Source organism: Vulpes lagopus, chromosome 1 (genome assembly GCF_018345385.1).
Source record: "Vulpes lagopus strain Blue_001 chromosome 1, ASM1834538v1, whole genome shotgun sequence".
NCBI lineage: Eukaryota > Metazoa > Chordata > Mammalia > Carnivora > Canidae > Vulpes > Vulpes lagopus.
Window position 1 is genome coordinate 60,325,740 of NC_054824.1, and position 16,562 is coordinate 60,342,301.

Genomic DNA, 16,562 nt, shown 5'->3' on the forward strand with positions numbered 1-16,562 from the left:
TAAAGAATCTAAGTAAAGGGGATCCCTGGGTGGCGCAGCGGTTTAGCGCCTGCCTTTGGCCCAGGGCGCAATCCTGGAGACCTGGGATCTAATCCCACATCGGGCTCCCAGTGCATGGAGCCTGCTTCTCCCTCTGCCTGTGTCTCTGACTCTCTCTTTCTCTCTCTCTGTGTGACCAGCATAAATAAATAAAAATTAAAAAAAAAAAAAAAAGAATCTAAGTAAATAGCTGCTTCAAATCCTTTTTGGAATGGAGAGGAATATAAATACATACATAAAATATAAAAGAATATTTAAACTAGCCTGTAATGGTTTCAAATAATTCCAAAGCACTACGTATTTTTCAAAAATTTTATTAGAATCTATCCCCTACAGAATCTTCTATTAAGCAACAACAGATCATAATGTGATCCTTATTTTGGTTTCCATAAATACAGTAAACCCCTTGATCCCATCTTCCCCTATTTTCCCTCCGAAAAAAGAACACTGTTCAAGTACAGAATTCAGAGTGTAATTCTTAACCCCAGTCCAATGATTAAATGTGCTTGCCACAAGAGGCCCTCAACAGATGTCAGTTTCCCGTCACACTTATTAAAATGAGTAACTCAGAGCCTCAGAAATCACAGGCAAACTGTTTAAATATAAATCTAAATCCTCTTTCCTTTCTCTATTTTCTCAAAATCTTTTAATAAACATGTATTACTTCTCAACAAGGAAAATGGAAAGAATAAGACAGAAGAAAAGCACAAGAGAAGACAGAAAAAGGTATCTTATGGATTTCCTCCCAAGTATGTAATAGCAGATTCCAACAACGGGTCTGTCTGTCCCTCAAGGCTAAGCACTACAGAAAAAAAGACTAATGGCTAATGACCACTCTGCTTCCAACCATGGCACCCACTGTATTTCCTCATACCATGGAAGAAATGATTTCTATTCACAATCATAGCTGTTTGCTCTGTCAAAGCAGAAATAATCAAATGCATATGGAGACGAGGCAGGAGAGACTTTCTACAGGAAAACGTTTCTCTATTTCCTTATCCAAAAGAATAGTGGGAAATCAAGTAAGAGGAATAAATTCAGTAAATGGTATTTCCTTTCTTTGACTAGGTGAAAGAAACATTTTGAATATGTGCTTGCTTTCCCATATTAATCTAAGTGAGGTTTAAGGTTTCTTTTTGTTGTTTTTTTTTTAAGGTTTTATTTATTTATTGAGACAGAGAGAGAGAGAGAGAGAAAGCAAGAGAGAGAGAGAGGCAGAGACACAGGCAGAGGGAGAAGCAGGCTCCACGCAGGGAGCCCGACGTAGGACTCAATCCCGGGTCTCCAGGATCACATCCCGGGCTGCAGGCGCCATTAAACTGCTGCGCCACGGGACTGCCCGAGGTTTAAGTATTAAAGGTATTCAATTCTACTCAGAAATAGCAGTTGAACACAGGAAGTGGCAATTGTAGCAACTGTCCATCAGGCACATACCCATAAAACAAAAACACCTTGCCACCTAAGCTAGTGTTCACCTGAAGAAGCTCTATCAAGAAAGGGGAAAGGAGCATGGTCAAGTATGTCTTCCTCCTAACACTTCATATGACCAGCTATCTCCTAATTACAAATTCATTTGTTTATAAATATCAGCCTCAGAAAATAAGCTACTGTTCGTCTATGATACACAGTACTGAACCAATACTTTAATCAAGACCAAAATATTTCTGTTTAATCATACCTTTTTCAGCTCTTCTTTGGAGAATTTTTCATAAGGGTTATGTTCCAGATAGGCAATGTGTTCTGAGTTATTAGTACCAAATCCTACAGTTTTCCCTTTTTTATTTCCAGATGGTTCATAAGGATGATGTAGAAGGTCATAATGAAGCATTGTAATCATTTCTTTTTTGATTAGTTCTTCACTTTTTTGTAAATCTGTTAGAGGTGGTTCTACATTTAGGGGTCTTAGAATAGTTTCATTTACCTAAAATTTTAAAACAAGTACCATTAACAAACAGATCACTGCAACACTGATGCCATTACTTACTTGCCCTAGCATGAATTAAATAGCAGTTTTACATTTTCAAAAAAAATTCTTTTTTTCCTTCTAAAGTCTTATTTGTACCAGTGAAACATTTTAAAGATTAGATCTGCAACTGCTTTACTACATTCCAGAAAGTAGATAAAATTTTGTTTTACAGACTTTATGAATGACATAAAAACAGCAATCACAAAGAAGAAACTTAAAACTTCCAAAGCCAGAAGTTCTAACACTTACTTCTGATGGTCTTGGCAGATCTTTCTGGACAGCTTTGTGCATTCGTTTCATTTCCTTTACACGTTCTGCCTCTCGTATAGCCTTAAAGAATTATTTTTATATCCATTATTACAGATATGCAATATTTGCCGCATTTCAATAAAGTTGAAAACTTTAGTCTATAAGAACATGCATGCTCAAGAGCTAAAGCTGTAGAAATCTGTGTAAGTTTGTAGAAAGACAATAAAGCAACAGAAATCAGTCTATTCACTCTCTCATTACAATACAAACTAAGAACTGCCAACAGCTACTAAAGCATTCTCCAAGTTTACATGGCTTCATCCATCAGATAATCATTTTTTTCTGTTTAAACTGGAATCCTAATAAAAATCCTCGAAAAGAACACAAGCAGTAATGTCCCTGACATCAGCTGTAGCAACATTTTTCTAGGTAAGTCTGAGGCAAGGGAAATAAAAATAAACTATGGGAATTAACATCAAAGTTAGAAGCTTTTGCACACTGAAGGAAATGATCAACAAAACTAAAAGGCAACCTACTGTATGGTAAAAGATATCTGCAAGTGACATATCTGATAAAATATATAAAGAACTCAACACCAAAAAACAAATGATCCAATTAAAAAATGGAAAGAAAGAAAAATGGGCAGAAGATGTTAACAGACAAAATTCTCCATGAGGACATTCATGGGGAAATTCAAGGACATTCCCCATGTCCTTGGACACATAAAAAGACGGACACATAAAAAGAAGCACAACATCGCTCATCATCAGGGCAATGCAAATCAAAACTACAATGAGATAAGGGCACCTGGCTGGCTCAGTTGGTAGGGCATCTGACTCTTGATCTCAAGGCTGGGAGCTCAAGCTCCACATTAGGAGTGGAGCTTAGTCAAAAAAAAAAATTTTTAAGACCTATCATGAGGTATCACCTCACACCTGTCAGAATGATTAAACTCAAAAACACAAGAAACCAGTGTTGGTGAAGGTGTGGAGAAAAAGGAGCCCTCTGAACTGTTAGTAAGAATGCAAACTGGTACAGCCACTGTGGAAAACAGTATGAATAGAACTGCCCTACAATCCAGCAATCACACTACGAGACATTTACACAAAAAAATACAAATATAACTCAAAGGACACATGCACCCGTATGTTTAGAGCAGCATTATTTAAAATAGCCAAATTATGAAAGCAGCCCAAGTGTCCACGGATAGATGAATGGATAAAGATGTGGCATATGTATGTTTCTATGTATATATGTATGTATGTGTGCATATGGATAAAGAAGATGCAATACACACACACACACACACACACACACACACACACACACACACACACATCCACTCTACAGTGGAATATTATTCAGTCTTTAGCCATAAAAAGGAATGAAATCTTGCCATTTGCAACAGACATGGATGGAGCTAGCGTGTAACGCTAAGTAAAATAAGTCACAGAAAGACAAATGCCGTATGATTTCACTCATATGTAGAATTTAAGAAAAACAAAACAAACCAGCAAGGAAAAAAGAAAAAAAAGGAAAGGGAGGGAGAGAGAGAGAGAGAGAGACAAACCAAGAAACAGACTCTTAACTATAGAGAACTAACCAACTGATGGTTACCAGAAGGCAGGTGGGTGAGGAGATGGGTGAAAAATAGGTGATGGGGATTAAAGAGTGCACTTGCTGTGATGAGCAATGGGTGATGCAAGTGTTGAATCACTACACTACACACTTGAAACTAGTATTACACTGTATGTTAACTATATTAGAATTAAAATAAAATTTAAAAATCAAAGCTAATAATAAATTTGAATCCTAAACTTAGAGGGGACTCTTTAATTGTTCACCCTGCAACACAACCCTCACTTCCACCCCAAAAGTTACTGATTTTTCATTTAAAAAGCCAGCCAATGAAGGTGTTGTTTCCTGATTCTTAAATCATGAATAATATGGGTTAATATATTAGATTTCATAGCATTTCTTAGAGTAAATGTAGAACAAAACTACTAAGAAAACTCAACACAAGTATTATCCTGTATTACACATCAAAAAGCACATTCATATGGTTTCTAACATATTTTGTATTGATGCTATTCATGCTCCAGTTCCATGAAAATTACTCAATTTCTAAAATCATCCTGAAATGGACTGTAGCCAAGAATACCTAAAAGGGGTCACATGATCTCAGTTTTAGATCAAGATTCACCACTTTCCAAATATGAAAGCTAGAAAAGTGTCTGAGCTTCTTTCCTTATTTCTAAAATGAAGCTAAGACCATCTCTCTTTACATCACCAGGATGGTACGTGCAAACTAGTAACTATAATATATCAGTACAAGGTGTTACTAATATTACTTCCGATACATTCTAAATTTCCAAATCCACTTAATTATTACTTTATACTGACCTAAAGTCATTTACTCAAGCAATTCAAGATGTACTTGTTTTTAAGACCAATCAATAACATCTTTTCTTGGCTAAAGTGAAAAGCAATGTCTAAAAGACTATATATGGGGCGCTTTGGTGGTTCAGATGGTTAAGTATCTGACTCTTGATTTTGGCTCAGTCATGATCCTGGAGTTGTGAAACCGAACCCTGCCATTGGGCTCCACAATCAGTGCAGATTCTGCTTGAGATGCTCTCTCCCCTTCTCCCTTTGACACCCACCACTTGCACGCTCCCAATCAATCAATCTTCTTTTTAAAAAATAAAAGTCTATGTGTATTTTAAACAGGTATAACAAATCTGAAGGAGGGGGACGCCTAGGCGGCTCAGCGGTTGAGCACCTGCCTGCCTTTGGCCCAGAGCATAGTCCTGGAGTCCTGGGATCGAGTCCCACATCAGGCTCCCTGCATGGAGCCTGTTTCTCTCTCTGCCTCTCTCTCCGTCTCTCATGAATAAATAATCTTCAAAAAAATAATAAAATAAAATACATCTGAAGGAGGTATTTAAATATTATATATACACATGTATATATACATATACATATACACATTTTAAGAATATCAAGATATTCTGAGTATATTCTTAGTTATGTGACTCTATGTTATTAATGATGTTATTCACTTTAGAGCAATCTTTTCGAATAGTGATAAAACTCTGAAGTAGAAATCTTGACACATTTAATGACCATTCATTCTTTCAGCCTACTGACACACAGCAACTTCACACTTCCTTTCTAGCACAATTATGCACCTGCTTTCGAGCATCCACATCAGCAGCATCTTCAATGTAAGTATCATCTATTTCACGGTCTTCCAGCTCCTTCTCAGCATTTTCTGGCAGAACAATTTCAAAGTCATTCTTAGGGGCAGGAAGACCCAACAACCCTAAGCGGAGATGTTCACGAGATTCTCTTTCCTGTAGAAAAAAATTGGTCCTTCTCAATTCATATACATTAAGAATTCAACCAAAATTCTTTAAGAGTTTCTAAAAAATAATCAGCCTAATTTTAATTCTAGGAAAATGATCCCTAACTTCAGAGCTGAAACAAGTTTTTTGTTTAATTTCTATCTCACTTTCTTTTCTAAATTAAGATCAAAAACTCTGATTTGTGATCAATACACTTACTCTGGGATATTCTAATAGAAGGTTTGGGAATTACCTCTGTAGGGACAGAAAAAATCCTTTAGGATTTCCATTTAAGGCAAACATTTCTGACACTGAAATTTAACAGCAAATAAGAACAAGTTCAAGTAAATTTGTTCTTGGACGAATAAAACCTAATCTGAAAAGATGCTTGAATTTTTCTGTATTTATTTTTAATAGAAATTACTAGGTCATGGGGCATCTGGCTGGTTCAGTCAGTAGAGCATACGACTCTTGACTTCGGGGCTGTGAGTTCAAACCCCGTGTGGGGCACACAGTTACTTAAAAACAAATAATTTAAAAAAAAAAAAAAGTGAAGAAAAAGAAAAAATTACTGGATCATATGATGGCCAAAGAAAATAGTCTACACTTCCCAAAAGAAACTGCCTGGTACCCAAAATTTTCCCCAATACATCCTTGGCTTACCTTTCCAGTCTCATTCCCCACAGCTCCCATTACATGTATGGTAGCTGTGAGGACCCAATAAGCTGCTATGTCCAAAACATGCTCCATGATTACTCATATCGTGGTCTCCTACTGAGACAGCCCCCAATCTCCTTCTGGGCATATCTCCTCAATGAAGGCTTTCCAAGTGCCCACTCAACAAATGTGATTACTCCTTTCTTTGGTCACCCTAAGCATGTTGGTTTTACCCAGAGAGCTTATTCTGTTCTTATATTACAATTATTTTCAGACTTGGTTTAAGAAGTACACCAATCTCTCCAGAGTATAAACTTCCTTAAGACAAAGGATTATCTTTAACTCAACTTCAGATTCTTTCAAGTGTCCAGATCAGTGCTTTGCACACATTAGATTCTTCATTTGTTTAGATAGTTGTCATATAGCCTTTTACAGTTGACATTAGTTGATATCAATTTGGGCATCAAAAAAATTCTAAACTAACCAAATCTATACATGAAGTTAGAATTAACTTAGAAACTGAGAATAGGCCAATATCATTGGAACTCATTAAAAAAAAAAAAACTCACGATTATTTTCTGTAGTATCACATAAGATTCAATAGCGACTTAATAAAAGCAGCAATAAAGGTAGAAATAAAACTGTGACTTTTATAATTAGCTGTCTACATCAGCCTGCAAAATACACAAAGGAAAACTTCACTAAGATAAACAATAAACATCAACTTGGCTTTGAGATCTAGACTATTCTTCTAAAAGTATAGAGCAAACAGAGGAATCAAGGCTCAAAACCTAATTTATGAGGCATTCCAAACTCAAATTTTATTTTAGAGAACTAGAAAAAAAAGTATCATTCAAGAAAGTAACCTATTAGTTAGTAAATGGTAAAAAATGAAATAATAGGAGATACAAGGAGCATTACTATCAGCATAATCAATATTCACAAACATACTAAGTAAGCTTATGAGACCAAAAGGTTCCCCTTCTCACGTCCTCCAAATCATTCTCCTTTTCTGTCATCCACAGGTGTATAGTTTCTTAAGGTGTATGTAATATGCACCAACAAGGGGAAATATTTTAATATAGCACCCATGAGACAGAACAGTTTTTTTTAAAGAGTTATTAAAAGGGAATTGACATATACCATCTGCTTCACATAAGAGGGGTCACTGTAGTCTGCCATTCCATCCTCAGGATTAATGTTTAACTTGTCTCGAAGAGGAGTTCTACCCGGGGTGGAGTTAATAACTGGTTTGGGAGTTGTCCCACTGCGGGGAGTCAACCCTTCAGATCCATGAGAAGGGGTCCTACAAAGACAGAAATTCTAATTAATAAAAGTGCCATTTTTATCTGGATTATACTTTCAAAAGTTTTTCACATAAACTATTTTATGTGAAAATCATTTCCACAATATTTTGTCAAAGCATAAAAGAAAGAAAGATTGCAGAAATTCTGTCTCCCTATCTGGTTTTTAAGTTAGCTCTCTAGGTTCAAATATGGGTTTAGTCAAAATAGCTTAGTATTTACACATAGTATTTTTATTTTAATGACTTTAAGTGATTACATTTGACATTTCCTGGTCTTGCTAAACTAGGCCCACCACACATTACTGCAAGCTTTCCTTTATGCACTGCAAGGTGGCTAAGAACACGGTGGTCAGCCACTATGCTCAAAGACCCCCAGGAAACTCTTTTTTGAGTTCAATGTCTTCATCTTATCATTTGCTCCTCCCCGCCAGGATCTGTTGGCTAGAGCACCACTATCACTAGCACTCAATTCCCTAGTTCCTCCCTTAACATTTTGTTTGGAAACCAAACACCAGGCCTACATATGAACAGTACTGAGTGACAGCTGAGACTCCCTTAGGAATAAAGTCCACAGACTCTGCAACTTGTATTTTAATTGATCAAAGCCTTTGTTGTTGTTATTATTATTTACTGTATCTTGGCTCTGCTGCAAACAAGTGGTGCTGCCAGACAGGTGTTCCCAAAGGTGAGGCGAAGTGTTATTTTAAGACATGGTCCCTGCCCCTCAAGAGCTTACAATCTGGTTGAGAGACAAGACATACAGGAAAAAGAGCAATTAGGCTCTCTTACAAGCCTTGCAAAAGTATTAAACATTATATAAGGATTTGGCCGCCAATGCTTCTTGATCCTGCTGTTGGGTACAGTTGTAACAGTCTGAGATGCTTCCCATACTAAACAACAAGTAGGAGGACATGTCCTAACACTGAAAATTAAAGTAAACCCCAAAGATTTTTCAACCTTAACAGCTCAAATTTCATTTCAATATGACTTGTTCCTACAGCATTTTACAAACTCTTCTTTAAAAACTGACTTAAAACAAAAAAATTGCAACACTGAACTATGACCTCTAGTTAATGATATGTACAAGACCACCTGTGTTAGATGTGAAATGAATGGAAACCTGCAACTTACTTTGAAGTGCATTAAAAAATTTGATGGACCATTGGAAAGATATGTAATAAAGCAAATACAGGGGGCAACCTCAGTGGCTTAGCAACTTAGGGCCCCTTTCAGCCCAGGGCGTGATCCTGGAGACCCAGGATCAAGTCGCAGGTTGGGCTCCCCATGTGGATCCTGCTTCTCCCTCTGCCTCTTTCTCTCTCTGTGCTTCTCGTGAATGAATGAATGAATGAATGAATGAATGAATGAATGAATAAATAAAATTTAAAAAAATAAAGCAAATACAGTAAGATGTTAACAGCTATAGGATCTAGGTGATGATTTTCCATTCTTTTAACCTGATTAGAAATTTTCATAATAAAATACTGGGAGAAAAGCAATAGTAATTCATACAGATAAAGGACTACAATTCTCATAAAATTCAACAAATGATCATTAACCACGGACTTATTTGTCCTTTTAAATCAGGTAAAATGGGACGCCTGGGTGGCTCAGCAGTTGAGCATCTGCCTTTAGCTCAGGGCATGGTCCCAGAGTACCAGGATCAAGTCTCACACCGGGCTCCCCTCGAGGAGCCCGCTTCTCCCTCTGCCTATGTCTGTGCCTCTCTCTCTGTCTCTCATGAATTTAAAAAAAAAAAAAAAAATCAGATAAAATATACTCAGAAACAAGGTGACAGCATCAGAAACTCTGAAAAAGAAGAAAGTTCCATGTAGCTTTAACCAATTCCTGGATATTATTATGCTATGTACTACTATGAATGAGAAAAAATCAAAAAGGCAAGTTAAACACTTTTTCCATTCTTTATCAACATTACTAAAGCAAACATGTCCAACCCTAGATTCAAGTTTTTCAAAAAGATTTATTTACCTGAATGGGGTAGAAAGAACTGTGTTTGGAGTCTGTACAACCTGCCGCTGAGGAGTCACACCTGAGAAGTCACTCTCGTGCAAAGGGGTATTAAGACCACCTTTTAATGGGGTGTCCACATTGGTCAGGGCCATGAGGTTCTGAGCTTCCTGATAAACAAGAAGGTAAAGAAATGTGTTTTAACAGTTCAGCCAGGATAGCAGAATCCTCTCTCCTGGTCCTACTATACAAATCTCAAAAGGGACAGAACTCATACATTTTCTTAATAACAAGAGAGAAAATGAACTCTGCGCCATGGTAGAATTTAGTACTTCCATTTCCAGTTACCAAAAAGACCTGATGAAGGGGTACTTGGCTGGCACAATCAGTAGAGTATGCAACTCTTGATCTTAGGATGATGAGCTAAAGCCCCACAGTGGGTGTAGAGCTTACTTAAAAAGGGGGAGAAAAAAAAGAAGATTTCAATCCAGAATTCTATACCCAGTTATACTAGCAACCAGTTAAAAGGATGCAACGTCTTAAAAATTCCATCTGCCATGAACCCATCCTCAGAAAGTTACTAAAGTGAAGATATGCTTCACTATCAAGGGTGTAAACCAAGAAAACCAAAGGCATGGAAGCCAGGAAAGAGGCAATCCAAGGGACTTTCTGGGGTACCAGTAAATCAAGAGAACAAGCTGTAAACAACAGTAAAGAGTAATCAGTACAGAACATTCAGAAATTCTGGGAAACATTTCTTCAAAAAGCTAAGAATATCTAAAGTTCGATCAAATTACAGGAGATTTATACAGACAGTATCAAGTCCAGAGTTGAATCCATGCTAAGTAATCAGAAAATTTAGCATCTGAATAAAATAAGCATTAACTCAAAGAAAAATATAATAATGTGCAGTATAGTACATATAAGGCACTTTGTAGGCTCAGCAATGAATATGGTTTACACAGTCATATGGCAAACCATGAATACAGAGCTAACCAAAATTATCATATAACTATAATGGAATGCAAAGTGTGTGTACACATGGTAAAGGAAGAGGGTGGGAGAGCCAAATGTTCAAATTCCCAAGTGGAAAATGGCTAAAACTAAAAATAAATAAATAACAAACGTCCTAGCAATAAGGTAGTAAAAACAAAGAGCTGTAATTGGTGCCTAGCAATAAGGTAGTAAAAACAAAGAGCTGTAATTGGTGCCTCTTGAGAGCAAGCAATGAGGAACACAAGTGTCTCCCTTACTAAGTTTATAGGAACTTCTTGATTCCAAATCAAGACCTTAAAATTATATTTCTGGGGGCGCGTGGATGACACAGTCAGTTAGGCATCCAACTCTTGATTTTAGCTCAGGTCATGATCTTAGGGTCATGGGATGGAGTCCCCCTTCAGATTCTCTCTCTCTCCACCCCCCTTCTCCCTCTGTTCCTCCACAACCCACATGTATGTGTGCTCACTCTCTAAAAAATAAAAATAAAAGATAAAAAATAAAATAAAATAAAATTCTATTTCTAACTATTAAAGAAGAGGAAATGAGATGAAAGGGTGCTCTATAGTGTTTTGTTAGGTGTGGCTATTCTCTGGAATAAATGCCCTAAGAACACACAGAGCTGTACACCTCATGTATTTAGGAAAGAGAGGGAAATAATACTAATGGCAGGCTGTCCCAAGCTAAGTATAGAAATGCAAGGAAGTTTTAAAAATCACTACTACAACTTCTGAAACCAATACTGACTGTATGTTAACTAAAATTTAAGTTAAAAAAATAATAACTGACTACATACATCTGCTTTCTAGGACTGCTAAGCAATGTGAAATTTTAAAATGTTGCACTTTTTTCAACTGGTGCAGATAAATGAAGGAGGCAGGGCTGGCTTCAAAAGAAAAAAAAAATAACCTATGAATTAATAAATGTAAAAATGAAACCACCTAATTACTTAATCTGCTAATTTAGCTTCCCTAATACAGAAATCTCTAGATCTATGAATTCTAGGCTCAGTTTCAACTGAGTTTGTCAGAAACAAAATAAATCACTTACCATTCTCTTTGTCAGAAACAAACTAAATCACTTACCATTCTTCATAACACTTTCAAGGACAACAGGTGTCATAAGACTGAGGCTACTATGACAGCTTACCTGCAGAATTCTATCCTGGGAAGCTGGTGTGCGAGGTGTTCTAAGAGCAATACTGTTGTTGGTGACATTGTACTCAGACAAAAGAGTACTGGAGGCAGAGTTTGTTATACCAGATTCCTCAGCAGTCTGACGTGCAATTTCACTTGCTTGGCCTACTTTCACCACCTCTTGGAGTTCAGCATCTGAAATCTAAAAAGACAAATGTGTGCACATGCTCTCTCTCTCAAATAAATAAATAAAATCTTTTAAAAAGAAGGCAGCCTGGAGTTCACAAAGCCAAATACCACCTTCATGCTAGTCAGCTACAGTAAGAGGCCAGGAGGCCTAACCTGCTCATAAATTGTTCATAGCTGACAAAATTACTTAGTAAACCATTACAAGGTGTAAGTCCTAATCTAATTTATACAGAGAAGTTGTTACTTATTTATCATACTATATTACAATGACTTATTTTTATGTGGCTCACCTATTAACACTGAACTTAAGGGCACCCAATATCTAAAAACCTGGCACATATATCCCCAAACATTTGCTAAATAAATGATAAGCATAGGAGTTCACACAATAAAAAAACTTTTATCAGATTACCTGAGGGGCAGGAAGTACTAGTTTGCTTCTCTTTTTAGTAAATTCAGAAACACCACTAGTCTGAAGAATAGCTGATGGTAAATCAGATTCTTTTTTCCTTTTCAAATGCTGCTTATCTTTTTTTCTGTCTCTTCCTTCTTTTTCACTATCGTGAATCAAAACAGATAAGAGAATTTGTAAAATTATATATAATCAATAACAGTAAAAGCCACATGCTCATATACTTTGAACAAAATAATCCCATTTCTAAGAAAATTATTGATAAAAAGACAAAATCCAAATGTTAAGTTGTGCCCTACACCATCACTTACCCATTATATTCAAGAGAAATTGAAATTAAATAATTCTATTGCTATTCAAAATAGTTTGATCAGATTACTGGAGATTTACACAGACGGTATCAAGTCTAGAGCTGAATTCAGGTTACCAAACTGCTATTTAAAATAGCAATAGATTTATTAAGAAAATAAGATATAGTACTAACTAACTTATGTACCAAATATTAAGCCTACTTAAAGACTATGATGATAAGCAAAATATTATAATTTCAAAAGGAAAGCAAAACTACTCACATCATAATTATATTCTTACAAAAGTATATATGTGACATATGAAAGTGAAGAAGACAAGCATACAAAGTAGAAAATAATTATATGAAAAGGATGAAATTAAAACACTGCATTTAAAAATTTCTCTTTAAAATTGTTCTTCCGAACGTGCCTGGGTAGTGCAGTTGGTTGAGTGTCTAACTCTTGATTTCAGTTCAGGTCATGATCTCGGGGTCATGGGATTAAGCCCTGTGTAGGACTCCACCCTCAACGGGGAGTCTGCTTATCCCTCTCTGTTTCTTTTCCTGCTTCCTCTCTCTCTCTCTCTCTCTCTCAAATAAACAAAATCTTTAAAAATCTGTTCAATGGTTCATTATGATTCTTTTTTTTTCACTAGGATTCTTCTTAATTCACAATGTTTTTTAAAGGATATTTAAGGCCTGACAAATGGTTACAAAGTCTAACACCAGGCTTGAGGCCACCGAAGAAAACTCCAAGAATGCCTCCTCCCAATCTGCATGTCAGCAGCCTCTTCCCCATCTAGCCTGCCCATTCCAGATGATCTGCTCCCATTTCAACCTCTTCATTTACAAAGGCTACTAAAATAAGGCCTTAATTTGAGAAATAAATACAGTGAAGTACAGCCAAGAAAATCCTGTTTCACAGTGCCTGACATCTGTTGTTTAGTACCAATTCAACAGAAATGGAAGGTCAGTGAGGGAGTGGAAAACTGAAACTCTTTGACAATCAGAAAAGGTTCTCCCCACAATATTCAGATCCAAGAATAGAGAAACCCTAAAGATCCCTAGAAATAGGCAAAATCCTCTACCCTTAGACAAACATTTTATAAATACTTATTTATCTCCATTAGGTAAAACGATTTAACTATGTATGCAAAGACAACTTTTTTCTTTTAATTTCATTCTAAGAAAAACAAGATAAAATTTTCACTAGAAAAGATAAAAAGAACCAGATCATTATTTTGACAGATTTTTCAGGCAATTAGTAAAATAACTAACCCATTCACAAATGTACATAAACGTTAAGATGGTGACTCAGTGAGCAGACAGTACAGTAAAAGCCAAGAGCTGACATTTCAAGAGAAGCAAACAGACATCTGCGCCAAAAACATGACAGCAAGGGTCACTGGTTTTCTCAGAAAGGTGATTCCAGTAAATAAATAAAAACAACTATGTAGGCCACATTGTCCTAAATAATAAAAATCTGGCTCTGACAAGGATAATGCATGACCCTCTACAAAATTCCTACTATACTTTTTCATTTTCAAAATCAGAAAGGCAACTTACGATCTTAGTTCCCCATCAAGATCCTGTTGTCTTAATTTTCTGAAATCTGCATCAAGAGCCTGGTAGTTTTCCTCAGAAGTATCGTAGAAACCAAGTGCAGGCTTTTTTTCAAATGGGATTTCGGCATTATAATCAACTCCTCTCTTCTTTTTTCTCTTCTTCTGAATTTCTATGCCAGCTGCTCGAAGTTCTCTTCTCTTCTGGAGGGCCGCAAGACGCCTCAAGAAAAAGAACACAAGATCACTTTGAAAATCACATACCATGGGAAAGGGATAGATCATCCAATAGAGCTAAGAAAACTACCTGGTTATTTGGGGAAGAAATATTTATATAAATCCTCACCTCACACTATTCACCAAGATCAATTCCCCTTTCGAATTAAAGGTACACACATAAGCAAAAAGAAAAGCCAGAAGGAACTACAAGTAAAAACATATCCTATCTCTGGATAGGAATGCATTCACTTAATGGAAGTTAAATAAAGGGCAAAGGAAAGATTAACAGCTTTGAATTTTTTTTTTTTTTAAAGATTTTATTTTAGGGCAGCAAGGGTGGCTCAGCGGTTTAGCACCACCTTCAGCTGGGGCCTGATCCTGGGGATCCAGAATCAAGTCCCACGTTGGGCTCCCTGCATGGAGCCTGCTTCTCCCTCTGCCTGTGTCTCTGCCTCTCTCTCTGTCTCTGTGTCTCTCATGAGTAAATAAATGAAATCTTTAAAAAATAAGTAAATAAATAAATTAATTAAATAAAAATATTTTATTTTAAATAATTCCTATATGGGGCTTGAACTCACAATCCTGAGATCGAGTCACATGCTCCACTGACTGAGGCAGGCAGCTGCCCCAACAGCTTTGAATTTTAAATGTTATATCTCCACAATTCTATTTTTTTTTCAGTCATGAAGCAAAATTAACAGGCAAGTAACAGGAAAAAACATTTGCAATTAATATTAATATTGGCAATGGTTAGATACAAGGACTCTGTGCAGATTTTTTGTTTTGTTTTGTTTTGTTTTGTTTTTTAATGTATCCTAAGGGGGAGGGAACAGAAGGAAATAAATAGTTCACTAAGGAAAAAAATGCAAATAGCCAAAATGATAAAAGGTGTACTTAGCTAATAAATAATCAGATTAAATTAAATACCATTTCTTCATATCTCAGTAAGTGTTCAGGGTTTTTTGTTTTGTTTTGTTTTGGTTTAATGGCAAATATCCAAGAAGTGGACATTTACACTGATAATGGAAAGCAAACTGGTATAGCTTTCCCCGAAGAGAATTTGGAAATACACATTAAAACTCTAAAGTTTCTCACATTTTTTAACCCAACAATTTCACTCCTCAGACTTTAGCCTAAAGAAATAAATAACATGAACAAGGCCTTAGCTACAAGACTGCACCGAGCATTGTTCATTAGCTGATAACTTGACACAATCTAGACATCCAACAATAAGAAATTAGTTAAGAGCATTTACAGCACAGCTACAAGATAGGATATTATACAGCCATCTGTATAACTTTAGAAAATCTGTAAATCTACTTTGCCATGGAAAGATGCTCAAGACACACCAATGTGTAAAAAATGCTGCCAAGTTCACATTACACAGCAACATGTAAAAATTACATGCCCATCTACCAGCGAACATATATGCATGTAAGATGTAAAACAAGTCCACCAAAATATCAACAGTAATAATCGCTGGAGGTTGGAAATTCATTTCATCTTTACTTTTTTGTACTTTCCCATGATGCTACAATTTTAAGGATTTAATAATGAAAAAAGTTATTTACAATATTAATGAGGGAAAATCAGTATGCAGAGCCTTATACTAGAAGTTGCTCCTCTATACTGACGAAAATTAGAAAAAAGAAGTTTAAGTCTCTGGAAATAAAAAGTGTTTAAGTCTCTGGAAAGGATCCCAAGGAGATACAGTATATGAAGAAACATTTATTCAAGTAAATCAAGTAATAGAGGATTTCAACTACCCACCCCTATGGTGATATCAGTCTGTACCTTCTGATTAAGTTCTTCTTTCCAGCTTATCTCTTAACTCAGGCAAAAGAAAACAGCCCCCTCAAGCAAATAAGGGCTGCCCTGAGCCAGCAAGACTCTGCATGACTGACTCCAAGACAGTGATCCACTTGCCCCTTCCTGCCCACCTGCACGTACCCACTGAACTTTGTCGCACATTTTCCTTATATAAACCTGGAAATATTTTTGGTACATTGGGAACAGTCCTTGAGATGCTAGTCCGTGGTCTCCCTGATGGTGGCCTCACCAAAATACATTCCTTTCTTGTTTTACCACCCCTCATATCTCTGCCTTTGGATTTTGTCAGGACCGAGTGGTCAAACCTGGTCTGTTTAGAGCCAGGTGCTCTTTGCACCACAGCACCCCAGATACAAATCTAGTAAAATTTGGTTAAAAGAAGTGAGAGGCTATGGTG

The 16,562-nt window shown here is 36.4% G+C and overlaps 1 protein-coding gene across 1 annotated transcript in view; it reads right to left on the bottom strand.

Moving 5' to 3' along the window:
• CDC5L (cell division cycle 5 like) overlaps positions 1-16,562 on the bottom strand; it is a 43,895-nt gene that overhangs the window by 18,919 nt on the left and 8,414 nt on the right. Inside the window, exons 6-13 of the mRNA XM_041771185.1 lie at positions 14,121-14,339; positions 12,266-12,410; positions 11,678-11,866; positions 9,554-9,702; positions 7,402-7,564; positions 5,446-5,610; positions 2,255-2,335; positions 1,718-1,960 (exon numbers count right to left, since the gene is read on the bottom strand). Coding sequence (XP_041627119.1) covers positions 1,718-1,960; positions 2,255-2,335; positions 5,446-5,610; positions 7,402-7,564; positions 9,554-9,702; positions 11,678-11,866; positions 12,266-12,410; positions 14,121-14,339 — 1,354 coding nt within the window. The remainder of the gene's footprint in view (positions 1-1,717; positions 1,961-2,254; positions 2,336-5,445; positions 5,611-7,401; positions 7,565-9,553; positions 9,703-11,677; positions 11,867-12,265; positions 12,411-14,120; positions 14,340-16,562) is intronic.